We start from the raw sequence: 15,993 nt of genomic DNA, 5'->3' as shown, positions 1-15,993 counted from the left end.
TTAAGTGTGTACTCCAGTACCAGGGTCCACAAAATTTAAAGAGTGGTTAACTGTCCTGTGAGCTGCCACCGGGGGGAGTGTGTTAATTCGATTGTACGCTCTCCATTCGTCAGAATGTACTATTGTGCCAGGCAGTACGTGTTGTGCTACGATCGGTAAAAGTGTCGCAGCATCTCTTCTTGGAACCATTTCCATGTAACCCAGTGCTGGCTGCTGTGTTACATCAACAGGTCCGAAAAACCACACTGGGTCACGTGGAGCTCTTCCTCTGTGATGCTGTCTAATTTCACAGGATAACTCTTAACAGTCGACAGTGTAATGTTCAATGCAATTACCTTCGGTTTGTGGGAAAAACAGGATTCGTCTATTTCAACAACGTTGGACTGAACTGGACCAATGCCACCAAGTCTAATAACATTTTGTTGGAGTTTCCACGAGCACACATCTCTTAGGTACTGGTACATCAGGATGCCAGTGACTAGAGATACTTTACAAACATCCTTCATTTGAGACACAGGTGTCTCAAAACACCAGTGGTAGATTACAAGTAACCAAGTTGTCAAAGGAACATTTGATTGTTGAAAAAATGAATCACGTCGAACTGAACTATAAATTAAGAATTTCTGTTTATAGTAATATAATGTTTCTAGGGTACCACATCTTGCAAACTTAAAAATTACCGTTGCATTCTGCAGTTTTTTCAGGACATCTCCAAATATAACCGTCCTTGCATCTTTTAAACGATTTTATTGCCATGGCCACACCATGACAGTTGTTGCATTGTTCTTGCCTTGAAATAAGTCCTCGACGCTGCATGAAATCGATGACATCACGCTGTGGATCAGGACCAAAGCAAACTCCATGCACTCTTGCGTAAATATCACCAGCCGCCATAATTTTCCCCGAACAAGGCAGGTAACTAGCGTACGAAAGAACAGATGGCTACTCTCTGCAAATTAGCCGTAGCCTGTTCTGTTGGTTTATGTAAGCAACCTGCATTTATTGTGCCACCTGCAACGTTAATGGTGGGACAGACCCTAAATCGTGACTGATAAAGAGAGTATACGGGTATTTTATATTAATAGAATGAACACGTGGCTGAGCACGCTTTGCACCACCTATTTGGCGCGTTTTAGAGCGGTGGTGCGCATTCTTTATATGATCCCAACTGTTGTTTAACGATCACTTTACCCACAAAACTCAACTTAATCTAATCATTCTTTTTAAAGATGTAGTCGCTGGGGTGTCTTCCTGATACCAGAGAACCACCGCAACGATGTCTCGTTCGCTGGATTCGAATCGCCTAGTCGAACTTCATCTCTCTCCCCAGGTCCTCGTTTGTCCTGAATCTCTGGTGATCTCAATAGAAAACGTTCGTTTTCTTAGTCACTCCTCCTTCTTCGTGCCTTTCGGGAAGAGTATTCTCATGGTCAAGATCGATATCGCTCCTCTTGTTGTCCCTCGTCAACCCGGCCCCTCCGTAAATTCCTCGTCATCTCCCTTCTACGCTGTCTTTCTTTCTTTGGTGTGTTCGTGTGATCCTTTTTGACAACTCGATCCGATGAGTGCTGGCGCAGTGTGAGATGATCTATATGCCTTCGTATGATACGACCATCTTCCAGTTCGCACTGGTATGATAATGGTCCTGTCGTTTCCGTCACCTGGGTTGGAATCCAGAGAGGTCCCGTTCCAAAGTTCCGGAAAAACACCCCTTGCCCCGTTGCATTTCCCGGCTTTGACATCTAGTATCGTGATTTTCTTTTTGAAACACCTGTTTCCTTCTGCATGTTCTACTATCATCCGGTCTGATTAGGTCGATTATGATGCGCGGTCTGCTCCTAAAAGTGGCTCAGCTGGCGTTGAGCCTGTGGTGGCGTGCAGCGTATTGCGGTATGCTAACAACACTGTTTGTAGCTTTTCATTCAAGCTTCCTGTTTCTAGCTTCCTTAGTCCATCCTTGAGGGTTTGTACCGCCTGTTAGATGACGGATGATAAGGTGCTGATTTTGTATGGATTAGTCCTTGACTCTCGCAAAACGTACAAAACTCGCTACTCGTAAAGCACGTGCGATTGCCCGATAACAACCTTTCGGGAATTCCATGAATTGCAAACGACGTCTTCAGTTTCTCGAGCGTACCTTCTGTGGTAGCTGATTGGTTTGCATATACGTCCAACCACTTCGAAAACAAAATGACAAGAAACATTCGCCCCATGAACGGTCCCGCATAATCTACGTGAATGCGCGACCATGGTCGTTCCAGCCATAACCATGGGTGTAGCGGAGCCCGAGGTGGTGCCTTTACGTTTTGTCGACATCTTTTACATGGTCGCACAGTTCCTTCCAGATCATTGTCCATTCCCGGCCAGCACAGGTAACTTCTCGCAACAGCCTTCATCTTGGTCATGCCAAGGTGCCCGTATGCAGTTCGGCAATGATTGCTGGACGCTCAGCTATAGGAATGATCACTCGATCGCCCCACAACGTACAACCCTCTCTGACAAAGTGTTCATTGCGTCTTCTCCAGTATGGTAGTATTAATTATCTACTGCACTCGGCCACCCTTCCAGGGTATAGCGTAGCACTCTGTTCATCCATGGGTCTCTTCTTGTCTTGATCCTTATCTCTTTGGCTGTCACCGGGGTCGTAGCCAAGTAATCTATTGCTATAATTTTCTCTTCCTCCATTTGATCGTTGTCTGCAGTGGCTTCTATTGGGAGTCTACTCAAGGCATCTGCACAGAAGTTATCTTTCCTGGGTCTATATTTAATTGTATATTGATAAGCCGCCAATGTAAAGGCTCATCGTTGAATCCTGCTAGATGCCAAAGCAGGTACCGACCTGTTTTCATCAAACAAGCTTAGTAATGGTTTATGATCGGCCACTACTGTGAACGATCGACCAAAAAAATTGTTACGAAACTTCCTTATTGCGAAGATCAGCTCCAAAACTTCCTTATCTATCTGTGCATAGTTCTTCTCCGCTTCGGTCAGTGTACGAGAGACGAACGCAGTTGGTCTTTCCTCTCCACCTGGCATTCTATGGGCTAATACCGCAGCCACTCCATACGGCGATGCGTCACAGATGACTACACTTCCTTCGGTCAAAGTGTACTAAGACCCTCGACGTTGAGTGCCCTTTCTGTTCGATTGAATGCTCCGTCCTGTCGCTCCGTCCACCTCCAAAGTTGGTGTTTTCAACAGCTCATAAAGAGGTCCTAGCGAGCTGGCTAGCCGTGGAATAAACTTGCCATAGTTATTAAGAAAGCTCAAGAAACTCTTTAGCTCCATCATATTGGTTGGTGTATGCGCTCGTCTCAACGCTTGCAGTTTGTCACCCGTTGGGTGTAGTCCGTGGGTATCGATTCTGTGACCTAAGTAGACAACCGATGGTGCCGCTACCGTGCACTTTTCTCTCTTTAGTCGTAGGCCTGCTTCTTTCAGCCTCTTCAGAATTTCCTGAAGACTATCATAATGTTCCTTTCCGTCTCTCCCTGTGATTAACATATCATCTAGGTAGACTGCGACTGCCTGCAGTCCTTGTAATAAGCTTTCCATCATCCTTTGAAATATCGCGGGCGCTGACGAGATGCCGAACGGAAACCAGTTGAATTTATACAATCCCTTTGGCGTATTAATCACGGTATATTTCTTGACCGACGGGTATAAAGGAATCTGTGTGTACGCCTGGCTCAAATCTAATTTTGTACCTGTTTCTCCTCCCGCAAAAGCGGTGAACAAATCTTCAATCCTGGGTAATGGGTATGGCTCAACTTTGATGGCTTGATCGACAGTCCTCTTGTAGTCACCACAGATACTCACTGACTCTTTGTCGGACTTCAACACGGGTACGATGGGTGCGGTCCATTCAGCATACTTGACGGAACTAATGATGCCCTCCTTCTCCATTGTATCCAGCTGTTGCACTACTAGGTGCCTCAGAGCATACGGGACCGTCTTGGCTTTGCTAAAATGTGGTCTCACTGATGGTTCAACCTGAAAAGTTGCTGGTTGTTCCCGGTACGTCCCGAGACCCTCTGTGAAGACCTCCTTGTACTGTTCTAACAGGTCCTCCAGTCGACTATTGACATGATGTATTTGTCAACACGTCTCGGCCCAACGGGTTTGGCCCATTACCTTGCACTACCAGGATGGGTATTGTCTGTGCTGGCTGTCCAGCTTTCACACTTACTCTGACCTGAATAGCCCCTAGAGCTTGTATAGCGTGTCCCCCATACGCTTGCAGCTTAATTGGTGTCGCCCGCAAAATCGGCCTATCCTTCTCGGTCCATAGTTCCTTGAGCTTCTGATGAGAAATAATTGTACTGGATGCCCCTGTGTCAAGCTCCATTTGTAATTACTTGTCATTCAATTGAACAGGTACCATCCACAGCTGTATCTTGCATATCGTTTCATAACTGGATCGAATCGACTGTTCATGACCCACTAGCTTACTATCGCTGCCATCCTCTTCATCTCTCAGATACTGAGCCCTGGCCGCACTCCCTTTGCATTGATTCGCTGTGTATCCTTTCTTTTGACATTTCCAACACTCCTTTTGACGAAAATAACAAACTGCCTGATTGTGGTTGGGTTTGCCACATCTCCAACGCGGTTTCCTGGGTGTGTTATTCCCTAATTGGATACGTGATTTCCGTGTTCCATGTTCGACATGTTTCCCTCCCTGACTCTTCTGTAGCGGTCTCTGTGTCACTCTCATGGCGTTTGTCTGTCTATCTATTGATGTCTCATGTCTGGTTTCTACTGCTTTCTGTAAATTCACCGATTGCTGTGCTGCCAGCTCCCTTGAGATAGCCATCTTGAATGCTTTGTCTAGAGACAGTTCCTCTTCCGCTGGCAGTTTCTTTTGGATAATCTCATTTTGTAGTCCGCACACCAGGCGGTCTCTCAATGCTTTCTCACAAAAAGCGCGAAATTGACAATGTTCTCTCAACCTCTCAAAGCCGTTATGAACTCTGACTGATTATCCTTGTTTCTGGGTCCTTCTGTGACACTTGAAGCGTTCGGCGATGACTATGGGCCGAGGTTTGAAGTGTCTCTTCACCACGCCTACGAGCTCCGCATACCCTTTGTCTGTGGGTTTGCCTGGGTGTACGAGGTCACGTATACACCGTTTATGCGTGTTCTCCAATAACCGTCAGGAAGACTGCCTTCTTCCGCGCCTCGTCCTCGCTGTTATCTGTTTCGACTAGGCTTGCGCCACAACCCAAGGTCCCGGAGTTTCCGGGTCTATGACAACACGCTATGACAACCAGTGTGAACGAGTGGCGTTAGTGCACTAACGCCAAAGTAATCATGAGGTTCGGTGTCAACACGCTCTGTGTCTGTGAGAGAAGGCTTGTTGCCGTCGAAGAAGAGTTTCTGTGATCTGGCGTGGGGACCGCTGGCAATGAAGATCAGTGCTTTCGTAGTAGTCACTGATATTTACTGGGCGTGCTGGCCAAATCTCCGTAGCGCACGCAATCAATAATCGATATGCCAGTTACTAGCGTCTTACAGATCACGGAAACATGTACCTTCTCTGGAACTTACCTGCCGGGTTGTTGGGCGCCCAGTTGAGGGTAAAGACCCCACCTATTATACTGAGAGAGTGATGACGACAAATAATTCATTCAGCTATGAGCCCCTAAGAAAAGGGACTTTGTAAAAGTCACAAGACTTGGCGAGTAGCGTACTCTCTAAACGTTTAGGGCTGAACCGACTTCCAGTCTGGGGACTATGTGTGTATGCCTGTCACGTTACAGGAATGTGCCACGCCTCGTTAGTGTGGCACGATCACGAAGCATTAATTCCTTTATGTCGTACGTGGCAACCAGAGACAATGGACGAACAGCCAATCGTATACGAGAAACTTTCATGAGAGAGTTTTATTACCAGAACGGTGTAATTTATGTTTGCGATTGCTAAAACTTGTACAACAGAACTCACCTGTCTGCAGCTGCTGACACGAAATCGATCTTTCTTGGTTTTACGATATTTATACGGGAATCTAACATTAAGTAACTATGAGCGATTTTATGTCCCGTATACGACAACTCTACTTCGACAACTACAGACTATTTTACGGACTTTGCGGTCACGCGAAACGACAGTCGCTATGTAGGATTTTAGATACATTTTACAGGTAGCACATCTAGAAAGAAAATAGCTTATTCAGCTATGAGCCTTTAAGGAAAGGGACTTTGTAAAAGTCACGAGACTTGGCGAGTAGCGTACTTTAAATGTATAGGGCTGACTTCAGGTCTGGGGACTATGTGGCTGGTTATGTCTGTCACGCTACAGGAATGTGCCACGCCTCCTTTGTGTGGCCCAATCACGAAACATTAATTCCTTTATGTCGTACGTGGCAACCAAAGACAATGAACGAACAGCTAATTCTACACGCGAAACTTTCTTGAGAGAGTTTTATTACCAGAACAGTGTAATTCATGTTTGCGATTGTTAGGACTTGTCGGAAATAAACAACAGAACTCACCTGTCTACAACTGCTGACTCGAAATCGATCGCTTTCTTGGTTTTACGATATTTATACGGGAATCTAACATTACGTAACCATGAGAGATTTTATGTCCCGTATATGTTGACTCTACTTCGACGACTACAGTCTATTTACGGACTTTGCGGTCACGCAAAACGACAGTCGCTATGTAGGATTTTAAATACATTTTACAGGTAGCACGTCTAGAAAGAAAATAGCGTGTATATTCGTAATTTTTCCCGACAACTACTCCTCCTAGCGTACGTAGTGTTCTGGACTTTGAAGACTCATAGCTGTAGAAGCGATGGTGTAAATACAGCTTCAATTACTAGTATATTCGTAATTCTTCGCAACAATTACTCCTCCTAGCGTACTGGACTTGAAGGCTCATAGCTGTAGAAGCGACGGCGTAAACACAGCTTCAATTACTAGTTCAGCTATGAGCCTCTAAGAAAAGGGACTTTGCAAAAGTCACGACACTTGGCGAGTAGCGTACTCTAAACGTTTAGGGCTGAATCAACTTCCGGTCTGGGGACTCTGTGGCTGGCTGTCACGCTGCAGGAATGTGCCACGCCTCCTTTGTGTGGTCCGATCACGGAGCAGTATTTCCTTTCTAACGTAAGTGACAACCAGACACATTGACCGAACAGCTAATCGTAGGCGCGAAACTTTCACGAGAGAGTATTGTTACCAGAACAGAGTAACTCATGTTTGCGATTGCCAGATCTTGTAAGAAGTAAACTACAGAACTTACAGGTCTGCAACTACTCATGCGAAATCGATCGCTTTCTTGTAGCCTCGAATTTCCCGACCAGAGAGCGCGCGAACTCTAGTCTGGACCAAGTCGATACTAAAACGATTTCGGAAGTATTTATCACAAGCGATGCTAAATGGTAGTCTAACCGCGTAGGATCGTTTTACCTAGATCAACATATCATTTGTAAATGCCATGAAATCTCACGAACAAAGAAGAGACGTCTGCAGTGTTTGCGGCGATATTTTGGTGGACGGTATGAAACGACGACTCTTTGATTCTTTGGCAGACCGCTAGCTAGTCTAACCGCTCGACTGGCGAGACTACCGCTCGACCAGTTGTCAAAGGTGATAGTCTAGCGACGCTGCTGTGCATGTCCTGTCACCGCAAGCTTGAAAATATCGAAGAACTGAAGCTGAAACTAAAACTAAGATGTGTGCGTGCATCAGAGTCTTCATCACGGCTCTGTCGTGCACTTAGTCGTCCACGCCGGTTTCACACGCGCGCAATCAGCGTTAGTGCACTTAGCATAACCAATTACTGCTAAACCAATCAGAATTTACAACCGACATTCCGGCTATAAAAAGCTGATTGGCTTAGAAGGCTATTTCCGAAATCATTTAAGTACGGACTTGGTCCAGACTAGAGTTCCGCGCTCCGCACGCTCTCTGGTCTGGAAGTTCGAGGCTAGCTTTCTTGGTTCTACGTTGTTATACGGAAATCTAACATTACGTCTACCATGTGATTTTATGTCCCGTATGCGATAACTCTACTTCGACGATTAGACTATTTAGTGTGCTACACGGCGATTGCAGGTAAAAAGACTGATGTATTCTAAGTAAGCGATGTGTTATATAAACATGGACTTGGACTTGCATGGCTGGACTTGGAGAAGCTTGCACACATGTTGCTGTATTTAGTTTTTCTTTGAAGTCTAGACTAAAATTTGCACACAAGAGAGACGGCATTCCAATATATTCAGGACAAACCTTGCAGACCAGTGAAAGAATTAGATATGTCATCTGTCAAAAGCCAAAAGAAGAAGATTGACAATGCAATTGCTACAACAAACCTCTCTTGCGCGTCTGTAATTGCGCGTCTCGTTGATTCTGCGTTGGTAGCAGTCTGGATCAGTTCATCAAACAGATCAGCTGGTCTGCCAGAACTAAAGGGCCTACAAAGGTTCGTCCATTTACCAGCTTGGTTTCTTTTAGGTCTTCTCGCGAAATCGCTGCTATTTGGCCGTCTCTTCTAGCGCTGCTTGTTCCTCCTACAACGACAGGTATTCGAAAGAAAGACACGTCTTTATCGCGCCCCGATCTGCTGGAACATCCAACAACTTTCACAGAATGCCGATAGTACTACAACAACCGGCAGAAAACGGCACCAGTTCGATCTCAGCATGCGTAGTTGGACACCAAAATGGCGACTTTCGGCATTGTGACGTCACGTGAAAACGCTCTATAGAAGAGCAACTGAAAGTCTGTTTCCTTAGTTCCCGCGTTTGTTTGACAGAAACTATTGCTACGTAACGCAACCATTGTTACACGAATTATCACTCAATAGGTAAAGACAGAACACCATCGCTCGCCAAACACAATGCTAACCGAGCATTTACTAGTATAACCAATGATATGCTAACGTGCGCTAAGACGTAAAACTATTACTTTTGCGAGCGAGCGAGTTTTCTCTAATGCGTCAAAGGGGTACTCTGAGTGTCCGTCCGTGCGTCCGTGCGTCCGTCCGTGCGCCACCACACCTACCCACCGGGGGAATCGTTAGAAATGGATAAATTCGAATCGTATTTTGCTAGTTTTGAAGAAGGTAAACATACAATAGTTTACGTCATGTGACGTCATTACTAGAGATGTTTCTATGGTAACTATGCTCACTTATGTGACTGCGTTCCACCACCCCTACACCCAGGGGACAGCTGTTACAAATCGATCATTTTCAATTATTGTTTGTTTTCCTCGATAGGTGCCAAAAATTGACACTTCACGTTATGTGACGTCACTCTGTAATTATTGCTATGGCAACAAGATTAAATTAGGCGTAAGCAGCGTTTTAACTTATATGGCGTCTTGTACTAGCTGTTTTTGTGACAGTTAATGCTGTTCTTAGCTGCTAATAATAATTAGCAGATGTATGAAAGTTAACAACTGCTAATATCGCCATGGAAACATTGCTCACTTACTGCTAGGCATGCGCGTTTTACTGTGCGTTGCGCACCACTCCTAACTAGCCACTCCACGAGCGAATTGAAGGAACAGTAGTTTACACGTCTACACCGTTGGTTAGGCGCTTCTCCGTTAGCTTGACTATTGATTTACGTAGCTAACTGTGACACTTCATGTGACGTCATCGCTAGACACTATTGACTGAAGAAAGCGCGCAAAGTACACAGTTCAAAGAAATTTGAAGAAAACAAGTCACTTGCGACAGTAAAGGGTTTATTAATTGTACGAAGCTGTTTCGAACAAAACTGATTTGCTGTCCATCGAGTGCATTCAGCAGTATGTAGCTAATCTACCTGTGCACCTGGCCGATGCCATCTCGCTAGCCGCGGCCGCTGTATTGTGACTGAAATTGCATTGAAATACTTCGCTTGCCGGGTGTCGCTCCATAGAGGACGTCTAAATCTAGCTGAGTGAAATATTGCTCAAGTTAGACTCATGGTACTTCACACATTAATTATCTAGAGAGTGATCAGTTTTGAGGAGCTTTCGACAGTTGTGAGATGTGTACGTGAGTGAGTATCGAGTTGTGTTGATCGCGATTATCTAGAATGAGCTTTCATTGCGATCGATGTGTGAAGTAATAGACACACCTAGAGATGCAACAGTCGTGTTTTGCTTTTGCCGCTTTGACTATGTAAATGCTGCCCGAATCAATGCGTCTGCAAGTTACTACGGTATCTAGCAGCAGCTCTCTTTCTTGATCTTTTACTACATACCGCTAGTGTATTGAACAACGTATTCTAGACGCTGTTTTAAAATTTTACTCTGCAGCTGTATAGTACGTGCTCGCTCGCACAGGTGGGAATGCAATGAGCACCCATTATTATTTTATTACTACGTACATTACATCACTCCCCCTCAGACGAAGGGCTAAAGTCCGAGTCTACAATATAATCATTCAGATATTGTGGGCGAGATCTTTGACGTTGAGATCTTCTAAGTACTTGAGGAGCTTCAGTACTTGAGTTAGAATCTGATTCAACGGGATCAGGTAACTCTTCCGGATTATCCTCAGAGTCTGTAGAAATATCTGAGAGAATCTCTCTCTGTTGGTTTACATTTGTTTTAGTATCCAAAAGATCCCTCTGTTGGTTTACATCTGTTCTAATATCTTTAAAACGCAAGTTACGTTGTACATTTGGTTTTATTCTATCATGATGGAGAGTCACATCCTTCCTCCCATATGGTCGACGAACCTTGTATACTATGTCGGATATCTTTTTAACAACTTTATAAGGTCCCGTCCATCGTGGACAGAAAGAACGAGATACTTGTTTCCCTCCACTAGGACGTGTAATCCACACTAGATCTCCAACACTGTATGGGGTGAAGTGCAACTTTGATTTGTTGTACTGTCTCTGTCTTTTATTTGACCTATGACTGTAGTTTTTCTTTACCTTTTGGTACATGTCAGGAACAGATGTCAAACTGTACTTTACATAAGCCATTGGTGATGTCGTCTTGTGTTCTGTTACCCTGCACACAGAATCTGCTGCAGCTTGTAACAACGTTCTAGGCATCTCTTTGAAAATAACTCTATATGGAATGTCTCCAATCGACTCATGGTACGACGTATTATAGGCCAGTTGGACTTGTGTCAAATGGTTTTGCCATGTTGTATGGTTAGAATCTATCACCTTTGCTAGCATTTCTCCCAATGTCCTATTGAAACGTTCTACCGCACCATTTGCTTGGGAGTGATATGCCGTTGACTTAGTATGTCGTATTCCATGTTGACTACAAAAATTGCTCAAAAGCTTGACTTGTGAAACATGTTCCATTGTCGGAATGAACTACTTCTGGCAGTCCATATCTACCAATCCATTCTTGAATCTTGCAACTTACTTCTTTTGTTGTCTGCCGTTGCAATGGGCACAATTCCATATATTTGGAAAATGCATCCTGACTAACTAAGATAATTGCAGTCCCTTGTCGGTTCGAGGTAACGATCCTTTAATGTCTATTTCGACTCTCTCAAACGGTTTCTCTGCTATAGGGCGTTCTTTCAACGGAGCTCGCGCTCTTTGATGTGGTGGCATCCTTTCCCCATATGTATGACAAGATTTGGTGTAATCCATTACATCTCTGTTTACAGTGCTCCACCAAAATCGATTCAATGTCCGAGTCAATGTCTTCTTGACACCCTGATGTCCTGAGAAGGCATTATCATGCGCCAGCCAAAGTACTTCAGGTATCAGAGCAATAGGTACGACAATCTGCGAATGCCCTTGAGATGATGTTCTATGTAATATTCCATCTTTAGATAGCATTAACTTCCACCGTAGTAAACGTTGTACTTGTAGTTGTTCTGGATGATCCAAACTCAATTGCTTCGATGTATCTCCACTAACATGGCTAGATGTCGCTGATAGCACACGATCTCTCCTCTGGAAGTCCTTGAAAGTGTTTGTCGTCCAGCAATCGCTCAACATAAACTGTTGGCGAGCTTCCTTGAGGCGAAAACAATGACGCGGGGCTTGTTATATTGTCTTCCTGAGTAAACTGTTCTTCGTCATTACCAAATCCAAGGCGACTGAGAGCATCCGCCACTCTATTTTGATCTCCTTTTACGTATTCAGTAGTGAAACAGTATTCTTGTAATTCCGCTATCCATCTGGCACGACGGCCTCACGGGTCTTTGGCAGTAGATAAATATTGGAGTGGAAAATGATCAGTCCGCAGCAAAAATTTTGTTCCAAGCAAATGGTGTCGAAAGTGACGAGTTGCCATAACGACTGCAAGAAATTCTCTATCATATGTAGAGTATCATCTCTCTGTCTTAGACAAAACTCTACTAAAACATGCAATCGGCCGTAGTCCTTCTGAACTTACTTGTGCCAGTTCTGCACCAATCCCTACAGTTGATGCATCTGTAGTCAAAACAAATGGTTTATTTGCCACAGGATGAGTCAAGATCGGTGCTGAAGACAGTTTTCGCTTCAAAGTATTAAATGCATCTTGACAATGAGTTGACCACTGAAATTTCTGTTCTCCAGCTAACATAGATGTCAAAGGTGCTGCAATTGTAGCATACCGTGGAATAAATCGACGATAAAACCAGTGATGCCCAAGAAAACCCTCACCTCCTTGACAGTAGTGAGTGTAGGTATTCTTTCAATAGCAGCAACCTTTTCTAGATCAGGATTAATTCCTTCTGCACTAATACGAAATCCACAGAATATTGCCTGAGTTGTAACAAATTGACATTTCTGTGCATTAAGTCGAAGTCCGTGTTTATGAAGAGCTGTAAATGCTTGTTCCAACCGATCCAAATGTAACTGAAATGTATCTGAAACTATGCAGAGATCATCCATATAGAGGACTAGCTGAATAGGTGTTAAGCGTCCCAGAACTAGTGACATCATTCGACAAAACGTTGCTGGAGCTCCCTTCAACCCAAAGGGCATTCTGTTGAATTCATACAAACCTGGTGTCCGGAACGTTGTCTTTTCCTTATCCTTTTCCACGATTGGCACTTGAAAACATCCTCTTGCCAAGTCCAAGATGCTAAAAAATTTTGCTCCTGATAGTGACTCAATCACCTCTTGAAGATTTCCAGTTGGTATTGCTGTGTCTTTAGTTTTACCATTTAATTAATTAACTGTCTGTAGTCTACGCATAAACGAAGACTCCCATCACTCTTTCTAACTGGACATATAGGTGCCGCATATCCAGAAGTAGATGGTCGAATTATCCCATCTCGCCGTAATCGTCTCACCTCATCTTCAACCTCAGCTTTCCATCTTGTACGTAGACGTCGAGGGCGGCAAGCTATTGGAGTTTTGGTAGTAAGCGGAATCGTATGTTCAACATCCACTGAATACCCTTCATTGCCTGGATAAGTGAACACGTCCCGATGACGTTTTAGAAGATTCTCCAATTGTTGTTTCTCATCAGAGCTCAATGACTCACCCGATCTATGTCAACCATTGGGTTGTAAATATCGGTACTCTTTCCAACTGGTCTTCGATCCACCCCATCCAACGCAGTCGCTTCAGTAAATTCCGCCAAACTCTGTCCTTTATGTATTACTACAGGTTCTGTGCAGACATTCATAACTCTCACCGGAACAGCTCTCCCTTTTCCTCCAACACAATAGGTAGCACATCCCAAAAGTCCTGAACGATCAGATAACTCATCCACTACTTCCATGATTCCTGTCCATTCACTAGTAACATTGGAGTGTATATTTTCCCAAATGGTGGTTTCTTGCCCAGGCCCGACTAGTACACTGCTTGGTGAATACACCCGACCAAACTTCAATAAATGCACTTCAGACCTTGTCGGTTCTGATTTGACTGGTTGGAATGTTGTCACTTCTTCCCCTTTCAAGAACAACTTTCTATTAGCGACATCTATCTGGACCTCAAGGGTCGACAGAACATCAGTGCCCAAAACCCCACAGTCGATTCCTTGCACAACGTGAAATGAACTGTATGCCTTTTGAGATCCCAACTGAAACGACGTAACTACAGTTCCCTCACACTGTAAGGTAGTACCATTATTGGTTGTCGAACAATATTCCTTCTAACTGTCATGTGGTTCATCTGAACAACATCAAGTGGTATCAAGCTGATGTCTGCTCCTGTATCCACCAAAAAAGAAAGAGGTTGCTGGTCAATATTAGGGGTAACCATAATTAGACCGTGAAGAGCCGTGGCTAAATTAGTGATCTGACCTCCTCTCTTTGATGCAGGAGATGCAGCAGTGCAGTTTCGGGCAACATGCCCCGGTCTCAAACATCGATGACAATCGTGAAAATGAGGACAACTAGACCGGAGGTGTTCAATATCACCACAAATATAACATCTCTTACCAAGCATCGGGTCTCAAGGTTGCTGATACTTCCTTATAGGTGTTCACATCCGACCGCGACTGCTACCACGCATCGACTGCACTGTCGCTTGGGTGTCTAAACTGTCGTTGCCAAAAGCGGTAACTGTCTGACGAGTAGATGACATATCGTTGTAGATTTCCATGTCACATCCGGAAACTTGATTGACTGCTGAAGCCGGTGAACCGTTTTGATTGACTGGACTTGCATTTGCCGGTGCCGGTCTGACTGAGGGAATTCCGGCTAATCGAAGTTGGTTGACTTCCTCAGCTAATTCTTTGACAACTTTAGCGTTAGTAGTCTTGTCTCTTCTCAACAGAATTTGGAATTCTCTTGGTAGACCATCTAGAAAGGCGTCTCTGGCCAAAGTAATCGCGGACCCACTATCAAACCCCGGATACGCTAGCCGTACTAACCTGTCAATGTCGTGCGCGAACGCCGCTAGAGGTTCTTCAAACTGTTTCCATTTTCTGCCACGCAACTCCTCCACCGCGAGCCGCCTATCTATTGCCCCACTGAGGAACTCCCTCTTTAGTGAAACCACGATAACATCAAAATCTTGCTTTTCCTCACTGTCCAGACGTCGATAGTTTTCAAAGGCCGCCCCTTCTAATCGGGATGCTAGGGCGAGTGCCTTCTTTTCTCCCTCAAAACCCTTGAGTGCTGTCCAGACAGTAATACGGTCTAGAAAGGAAAGTGAATTTCCAGTTCCATCGAAAACCTGAGGCGCATCACGTTGCATTCTAAAATCCCACTCCTGTCACCAATGTGCTACATGGCGATTGCAGGTAAAAAGACTGATATATTCTAAGTAAGCGATGTGTTATATAACCACTGATATGCTAACGTGCGCTAAGACGTAAAACTATTATATTACTACATTACATTAGGACTTTGCGGTTATGCGAAACGGCTTTCGCTATGTACGATTTTAGACATATTTTACAGGTAACACGTCTAGAAGAAAATAGCGTGTAGATTTGTAATTCTTCGCGACTACGTGGTGTTCAGGACTTTGAGGGCTCATAGCTGTGGAAGCGACGGTGTAAACACAGCTTCAATTACTAGTAATAACAATAAGCCACTCTAGCCTAGTAGTGGTTAGGGTTCTGGTTCTCAGACTATGATGGCCTGGATTGCGGCGAGAGCAGTAGAATAACGAAACGAGTCTGTTGGTTCTTTCTCACCGTCTATTTATGTCTGAGAGTAGACTTGTTTACGTTGATGGGGAGTTTCTGTGATCTGGCGTGGGGATCTTGGCAATGTAGTCATTGATATCTACTGGGCGTGCTGTTCTAGCTGGCGAATTCCTCCTAGCTCACGCAATCAATAATCGATAAAAAGATCCAGTTACTAGCGCCATATGGATTACAAGAAAACATGTAGTACCTCCCTGGGACTTACCTGCCGGGTTGGTGGGCGCCCAGTTGAGGGTAAAGAACCCGCCTACCCTACCTAGAGAATGTGACGACATACGTGATTAGACTACTGGTTCTCTGACCATGATATGGCCTGGGTTCAATCCTCGGTGGTGACAGCAATATAATGAACGAGCCTGTTGGTCCTTTCTTGCTGTCTATTCGGCTATGTCTGTGAGAGTAGACTTGTTTCCGTCAATGGGGAGTTTCTGTGATCTGGCGTGGGATCGTTGGCAATGAGCTTCCTGGTA

At 44.5% G+C, this 15,993-nt stretch overlaps 2 protein-coding genes across 2 annotated transcripts; both read right to left on the bottom strand.

The window, feature by feature from the left end:
* On the bottom strand, positions 1 to 894 carry LOC134196208 (uncharacterized). The gene is made up of 3 exons (XM_062665284.1): positions 681 to 894; positions 336 to 601; positions 1 to 276 (listed from the first exon to the last, which is right to left on the bottom strand). The coding sequence occupies exons 1-3, from the start codon at positions 892 to 894 to the stop codon at positions 1 to 3; spliced, it is 756 nt and encodes a 251-aa protein (XP_062521268.1).
* Positions 895 to 11,400: 10,506 nt separating this feature from the next.
* On the bottom strand, positions 11,401 to 15,066 carry LOC134196207 (uncharacterized). Its single transcript, XM_062665283.1, has 7 exons — positions 14,354 to 15,066; positions 14,023 to 14,260; positions 13,403 to 13,975; positions 13,209 to 13,261; positions 12,549 to 12,997; positions 12,323 to 12,486; positions 11,401 to 11,940 (listed from the first exon to the last, which is right to left on the bottom strand). The coding sequence occupies exons 1-7, from the start codon at positions 15,064 to 15,066 to the stop codon at positions 11,401 to 11,403; spliced, it is 2,730 nt and encodes a 909-aa protein (XP_062521267.1).
* Positions 15,067 to 15,993: the final 927 nt, after the last annotated feature.

Source organism: Corticium candelabrum, chromosome 21, assembly GCF_963422355.1.
Source record: "Corticium candelabrum chromosome 21, ooCorCand1.1, whole genome shotgun sequence".
Lineage (NCBI taxonomy): Eukaryota > Metazoa > Porifera > Homoscleromorpha > Homosclerophorida > Plakinidae > Corticium > Corticium candelabrum.
The sequence above is the reverse complement of the archived record's forward strand: the minus strand, read 5'-3'. Positions and strand labels throughout refer to the sequence as shown.